An 8405-nucleotide genomic window follows, 5' to 3' on the forward strand; every position below is an offset into this window, starting at 1 on the left:
CAAATCGTATGTGCTTTTAGCCAAAGATTCCGAATATGCAATAAAAAATAGGGGTTTCCATTTAAGATTTCAAACTTAGGGGGCGGGGTGGGGGGGCTGATTTTAATATCAGTGTATGTCACCCTCGGAATAATGAAATATTGATTCTTAACATTTTTTCTTAGTGTGCTTATTTTTCGAGATATTTGAAAGTTTCAGATTCAAAAAAATCACCCTGCATACACTGAGAAAAAATATTTTAAATTTCAATAAATATTTATTTGAATAGTACCAACTAAATATTTATTAAATATAAAAATATATTTATTTGATACAAGAAACATTAATTTGATTTAACAATCACTTCTTTTTTTTTAAATCAATATTTATTTATTGTAAGTAAATGTTTAATTGGGAGTATTCAGATAAATATTTATTTAAAGTTAGACTATTTTTCTCAGTATAGTATATATATATATATTTCATCTCACACTCACGATCTTAAAATGTTCCGATTTATATGGTTAAGTATATATATCAATCTATAAAGGAATATAAAGCCACTGAGAGCCGACATAGTTGTACGTGTTTAGTCAAAAATAATGTATATGTGTCAATCACCAATTACAAACGTAGTCAAAGTATTAAAATTGATTGTATCAAATGGATAAAACTTACATTGTACTCAGCATAACGATGATCCGTTATAACACGATGTACAATAATTATAGCAATGTCTTGAGAGCAATGTCTGTGAGAGGACGTTTCACATTACGCAGTGTTTATATCAAGCTATTATAATTACATCGCGTTATAACGGATCATCGTTATGCTGAGTACAATATAAGTTTTATCCATTTGATATAATCAATTTTAATACTTTAAAACTTTGACTACGATTAAAAGTTCATAAATTTCATACATTGACTCGATTTTAGTTAAATGACTGAATTCTTGTTTGGGTATCCAGCTAAGTACAACAGACGATAACGAAGTTCTTAATTTTGGACAACAGCCTAGCGATGATTCATTGACAGCATTTACCTTATTGTGTTACAATGCATCAATTCTGATTCCGATGAATAATTGTTATATTGAAGATGATCTAATCCTTTGGTCGAAACGTTTGTAATTGGTGATTGACATATAGATTATTTTTGACTACATATATACAACTGTGTCGACTCTCAGTGGCTTTATATTCCTTTATAGATTTAATCTTTGGAGATTAACCTTGTTTAATTTTAATTTTAATCAATCTATAATTACTCAATGTCGGACAGTTATTCTATTTATATTATCAGGACACTGTATATTATTGCGAATAATTATCATAAATGGCAGGTTCTAGAATATAATCGTCCAATTTTTCAACAGAAACTTTATAACAGATTCGTTGTTTTAGGAATGTCTTATGTACATTTGCGGCAAAATCGATGGTCACCCTCTTCTGGAAATGAAAAAAAAGAATGCAATGTTGGACTGCATTCACTGTGAAGGAAAAGAGCTCCTTCTGGATCCGGCTTGGGTCCTGCAGGTATTGTTAAGTAAGTATGCCGCAAGCTTCGTCGAGTTAATCAACCTTCCGGAAGAGGGAGAAAGGGACTACCAAGGATGGATAAGAGGATGAGAGATTCCATGGTCAGCTCTACATTCTTCGCATATTGCCAGGGGCTCTCAACTAAGTATTTAGAAATTGAATTTGTCATCTTGTAAAAAACTCCAAACTTGAATATTGTATTAAAATAATATAGTTTTACATCTTATAATAATAACAGTATATTATTTAAAAAATCAAATAGAAAATTAGTAGTTTTATAGAGAAGAAAAATGTGTTGATCTTTTTTATTTAAATCATTATAAAAAATTAAACGTTATTAGTATTTTGGAATTTACGATTATTCATGGATAAAAAATATAAAGGTCAATGTATCTATAAATTGTCTGTAATTTAATGACATCTTGTAAGACAATGAACATTCTAATTATTAAAACATGCTATTTTAGTATTTTTATAAGTTTTCGCTGGTTAAAAATTTTCTTTTGTTGTGTTCGGTATATAGAAACAACGAAGCCGTATTAGGCCGCAACGTTGCGAACGTTTCATCATATCGTGTTAAGTGAGAGAATATTCTGAATCCACGCGTTGAATACATTCGTCACATTGTTATGCGGTAGTTGAATGGTTTTCTCGTTTGGGAAGCCAAGACTTCGCGAGAAAAACAAAGAAATCGAGAAAAAAATTGTTGAGATTTCGTTTGAAAAATTCACAAGTAATAGAAAAATAACTTAATGATGAAAATAGAATTGATTGACTGTTTCTACCTTTTTAATAAATGGACTAATCGATGACGAATGCCCGATATCGACACAAGTCAATCTGTTTAAACACGCATAAATTCAACATTGATTCTGGCTTTTTACGAGCTCTGTCAAATGTAAACGGTGGTATACGCATATTTTCGCATCGTTCGAACTATGAAATACTCGGCTAGATATCGATACGGTCGAACAATTTGCTAAAAAAAAAAATTTCTGTACTGCGATCAATCGTTTCTTCGGCAGTCGCACTAGGTTCCGGCAGAATCGTACAATTTGTACGCGCCAGGAAATGCGCTCCGTTTGTGTATTTTTCGGAGGGGATGGAAGTTCAAATCGGACACGATTTTATCAACGAATGGAGAAAGATAGGAATGTTTTTTGGAGTACGTTGGGTTATACGTTTATACCATTGAGAGAAAGGGGGCATCAAATCACAAATATGCAAGTCTCGTATCGATATTGCAAATAATAACGTATGATTGTATAAGGATTTAATGTAACTGTATGTCACGAGTATAGGTATTAAAAATGAGAAAAAACCTATTAGTTATTACCTTATAACAGTTTATTTTAACAGATCATTTGAGAAAGAAAATATCTTTTTTTTTTTTAAATAATTTTGTCGAGAACTACATTATTAGAATTTAACAGGATAAAGGTACACACAATCGTCTTCTGATTTTCAAAACTAGTTTTTACGAAAATAAAGTTTTACTAACGAAAGAATTTTACTTAAAATTTGGATAAATCTTTTTTAAAATACAAATACAAAACTATCCCTTTTGTGACTATTTCATCACTTATTGCAATTAGTTTGGAAGCCCTTATATCGATTGCTTTATATGTTAGCAATTTCTTCATTGCTGAATCCGATTCTTTTCAACGATGAATGAATTTTCCTGCCCACGCCACGGTGCGGTGCGGCGCGGCGTGCGGCGTCCGTCGGACGGCGATGCCGACGCGACGCGACGCGACGCGACGCGACGCGGACGCCAACACGCTTGTCGTCCAATTTGCCGTCGTGCGTACGTCAGAGCTCAAAGCCAATAGCCGTCGTCGTCCGTGTTCCGTCGTTCCGTCCCGAAAAAGGAACGTCCCCGTAGCCGGCGCTGTCGCGCCGTTATCGAATATTTGTGGCCGGAAATAGAGGCAGGTATCGTATAAAATGACAATAAGGGCGTGCCATCCACGGGGTCGACGTTGTACCGCGTCGCACATCAATAACATTCGTTACCCCTGTTACACCCTATACGTGTGCACACATGTACCGATAACTCTGTCTTTCTCCGTGAACACGTACATACACGTGTACGCATATATATACGTATACGTGGAAGACGAGGAGTATAAGGGTGTCAGACGCGCGGGGATGTCTGTGCCCTTTGTATCGAAGTCGCGGTAAAGAATAGCCGGCCGTGCGGGAACGTAAGAGGCCACTTTGTGTAACGTATGTCGCCTTTGTTAAGGGGTCCGTTGTCCATCGTCCGTCGTCCACCGTCCGTCGATCGTCGACCGTCGTCGATCGTCGTGTGACCGCCGCGTCGCGTCGCGAGATGCGCTTTACGAGGCACATACAAGACTACGAGCGAATATTCTCCCTCTAATCTAAGCATCGTGTTCTTGCAATCAATTATTTTCCATTGAATCGAATTAGGCAGTCGAACAAATAAATTTAATAATTCAATATTTCAAATAAATATCTTTTTCTCTGGTCTCTTATTTCTTCATTCATTTTTCTCTTTGAGCTTCTAGTATTTCTAATAACATACCTATGTTAAAATGCAATATAGTTTATGTAGTGTTGCTCGACTTGAAGAAAGGATGTACAATATTTGTATTTTTAAACATTCCGCTTTTCTCTTATATCAGTTTTTACATTGTAACGTTTATTTTAAGCAGAGCTATATTGATTTAAATTTTTTTATTATACTATTGTTTATTTTTCGCGAGCTGCGAATGTAAAGAGAGAACAAAGGTATGAAAGTACGACAGTACTCGAACGGATTTTGCTCGCGTAGCGTCGAATATTTTCACTTGAAATTATAAATGTGTTATCATGATTTTTCTGTACTTTAATTTTCACGCTCTAATAATATTTATAGAGAAGACGTATGGTAGGTCGGTGTCCGCAATGTCATTAGGGAATGTCTTTCGTCCCTTCCTCAGCTATGCCAGCTTTCTCAGCAGGCAGCTTAAAAGGCGGATAAAATAATTTATTTTCGCAGTTTAACGCGTTTACACGATACGTCGTTACGTTCTCTCGTGTGTTGCTTTCAAGCTTGTTTATGATAAATGCGTCGCTTATTCTTATCCTTAAAGTAAAACTGATCAGTTATCGAATATACTTACACTAAAATGTTAATTAATTTTAGTTAAATAATCGTTTTGCAATCATTTCTTCATTATTCACTTAGTTGATTATTACTTCTTAAATTTTTAGTAATATAAATATTCTATTTGCATATATAAATCAATTAAACTAATCTGCTAAACAAAATGTGTTTAGCGATTAAAATCTTCAACGGGGTAACTTATCATGATTAAACACTATAATGGAGAATTTTTTTCAGCCGATCAAACGTCGCCTATTTTTCGACTTTCATGTCACACAAATGTACTTCTTAACTAAAGTTTCTTTCGGTAAAAGATCCAAATATTTTAGAACCTTACTTACCAAACTCGATACACTTCTGGGAATTTCATTCGGACCAAAGCACATTGGAGAATGGCAAATCACTGCAATCGACAAGTTTGTGAATTTGGTGCGAGTATCTTACGTATATTCGAGTATCACATAAAATTCACTTGTCATACATTCTATTAAATAATGAGGTTTGTCTATAATAGAGATGCGTTCATAAAAACAATCATTACTTTTATATTGTGTAAGATTTAAAAAGATATTTCAAACAATTGATATGTTTACAATAATATAATTATATTTTAGATTTTTAAATGTTTCTTTGCATTTATAATTATTCTTTTGTATTTTTATATATAAATAATACAATAAAATGAAAGAAACAGGTAAAACGTAAATATCGGGAATACGTATTGCTAAGCAATGAATAGACTGCAGAAGTTTATGCAAAATACTTAACTGAATGTTTTGCATAAAATACATATTTTGCAATTTTATAAATTTACAGATGGCAATCTCAATCTTTTTAATTCACCTTTTAATAACTCTTTAACGAACGATTGACTGCTAAAACTGTCCGATAGTTAATATTCAGTTAAGTATTTTGCATAAAGTTCCGCAGTTTAGTAATGAACGCCTATCTCGATCGAAACGTAGATCCGAAGAAAAGCGCGCTTTTCGCGACATGTCCCTACGACATCCTCGATACGCTCTAACTGTCTTTTTCTCGTCATACTCGTCGCTTCTGTACCCGGTTTAACAATTAAATTAGTCGGTGCCCGTGGAGTTGTCCTGTGGAGCTTGGCAAAAAGGAAGAAGTGATCCCCCAATGTCTACCGGAGTCACGAACGGAGGAACCTCTCGAGAGTGTTAAGAAAGTCCCCGCTGTTACTCCGTTTCCCTCTCGCAAAAGCAAGAGGGTTGTAGGTAGGCAGGCAAAGCACAAGCCAGGATATTGAAATTTCCCTCCTAGGAAGTATTTTTCTTGTTCAATTTCTCCTCCGTTCACGAATCTCCCTTTTCTCTGGCCTGCTTCGTCTTGTGTGGGTCACATTTTATTTATTCCCCGAGTTCTACCCTTCGTTTCTCGATTAAACATCATACGTGATTCTTTTAAAAAGATAATAATCTTTAAATAATTAATTTTTTGACAAATCTTGTTTGTATTTTGTTATAACAATAACTTTTATTCTATATATAACAATCACAATTATATTAACGTTTTGTAATATACAAAGTAATCGATGTAATTAAATGAAAACACAAAATATAAGTAAAAAGACTTTTCTCTTTATTAATTTGAGTCGACTGTAGCGTTTCCGGAATCTTTATTGCGAACACGAAAGAGCACGTATAACGCAATGTTGGTGGCTAGGGATAGGCCAACGTTGTTAATTACGCGCAACATCGCGTAGCTTCATATTACTTCAACCCCCTAGGTGAGGTAATGTAGGGTATAATGTCATGAAGTAAACCAGTTCTTATTGCAGAGAAAACTACGTAACTGCACATATCTTTACTTTTACCAGAAATTATCACCCGCTTAATGCGCATGGATAGTATATGCCGTAATCAAGCAAGTTCGGTTCATTCGGTGAAAAGATTCTAAAGCAAAAGTGGCTAAATTAGAAGTATTATTAAATCGAATAAATATTTATATTTTTTGTTTAAAAAATTTCTATGCCTGATAGCAACAGCATATTTTAGAATTAAAAAAATTTTTATGTTATACTATTGGAGAGGCAGTATATAATAAAAAATGTTATTCATTCTGTAAATATATCTTTTAATTTCTTATTTCATCTTTCAACTGACATAGCATTTTTAAATATCGATTTACAATCAATATTTAAAAGTAGAAAACAATTAAACGCATATTTAGCAGATTAAATTTTTTTCTTTGTCGATCAAATAAAACGAGCTATCAAGCAATTGTATATAATAGAATAACATCGGCACGATTATTTTTGCATTGTCACGGAAGACGATTATTGATGAGAATCATTTTTTAAAAAGAGTGACTAGTTTTATATTGGCTCGTTTCGCAAATGTCCTTATATTTTGCAATCGACGACGGTGACGTCGCGAATAGCTTCAACTGAAGGACTATTAAACAAAAACTTGGTCGAAATTCATATCAATATGCGACGAAATACAATCGTCACGCGGTAAAATCCATTTCCATTCTACAAATTTGCGTAAGAGGCATTGTAGCTGTAGATGTTAAAATATCAAGCGATTGTTACAAAATTCGGGAGTGTAGAAATAATAATTTGCAAAGTAAACGTTAATTTAGAATGAAATGAGTGAGTCATATAAAACCATCGATAGCTATGTATAGACATGACACTAATATCCTTAAATATATAGTCGGAAAGAACTGCTGCGGTGAATGTGCCTGTGTTGTTTCTGACCAGGCAATAAAAGAAGTTCAGTTTCTCTCGTAAATAGACCAGAAAACTCTAATGAAGACGTGCCAACAGTTTATCTTAGGAGTCGGTATAGCGACAATTGTGGTTGATCCCTTAGGGAAGATAATTTCAAGTACAGTTCCACTTCCGCCCTCCTTGATCGGAATCTATTTATTTATTTATTTATCTAACCTATCTTTATATCGATCTATTTCTATTGTTTATAAAAAGATCTATATCTATATTATTACAGAATGTTTTTTTACTACAACATAACGGCTATTAAAATTTTTATTACTTAATGTAATTAAAATTTAGTTATATTGTAAGTACTTTGTTGGAGTAAAAAATGAGATATCATATTGTTAAGTGCTGTTCGCTAAAACTTATATATAATTGATGTAGGTATTGGAAGTATTATATTATAAAAAAAGAAGAGAGTGAGAGAATGCTATATTGTTTCTCTCTAATGGAGGATCGAAAATTTATGACACAGCGGGTGGTTTACATTTTCGCAATATGATCCGGAATATGTTTTGATGGGTGGTACTTAGTTGCAAGAAGCGAACATTTATCATTGTAACGATTGCTAGTGATGAGATGTTATTCTTTGACATATGCACGCTACAACTACATTACAACAGAGCCAAGTGTGTTAGATTTCTGAATATTTCGTTTGATGAATGTGATCACATTTAGATTAATATTTGCGAGGAATTCGCTTGCAGTTTGCAATTTGTAGCTCTTATGGAATTACGGATGTAATGAGTTAATCAGCCATGTTGATTTATATAGATTATGTTTCTATGCATATATATTATATATTTTGCGACCAAAGAATCATATTGTAATGAAACTTTGCTATTCATTTTTAGGAAATATCTGAAATATAGAGGAAAGTCGCCGATACTGACATAGGTCTCCTAAAGTGACACTCCCTTATTTTTCGGAAACTATAACACTATTGCACTTTATTAATATTAATAAAATCATGATCTATTTAGCTAATTAAAGAAGTACAAACTCATAATTCGTAGGTTTGTGGCTTCTTT

General features: G+C 33.4%; 1 protein-coding gene across 1 annotated transcript in view; it reads left to right on the top strand.

Moving 5' to 3' along the window:
* The window catches only part of LOC108769262 (membralin), an 85589-nt gene extending 84028 nt beyond the window's left edge, over positions 1 to 1561 (top strand). The window contains exon 13 of the mRNA XM_018520142.1: positions 1385 to 1561. Coding sequence (XP_018375644.1) covers positions 1385 to 1476 — 92 coding nt within the window. The 3' untranslated portion in view covers positions 1477 to 1561. The remainder of the gene's footprint in view (positions 1 to 1384) is intronic.
* Positions 1562 to 8405: the final 6844 nt, after the last annotated feature.

This window comes from Trachymyrmex cornetzi, unplaced genomic scaffold, assembly GCF_001594075.2.
Source record: "Trachymyrmex cornetzi isolate Tcor2-1 unplaced genomic scaffold, Tcor1.1 scaffold88, whole genome shotgun sequence".
Taxonomy (NCBI): domain Eukaryota; kingdom Metazoa; phylum Arthropoda; class Insecta; order Hymenoptera; family Formicidae; genus Trachymyrmex; species Trachymyrmex cornetzi.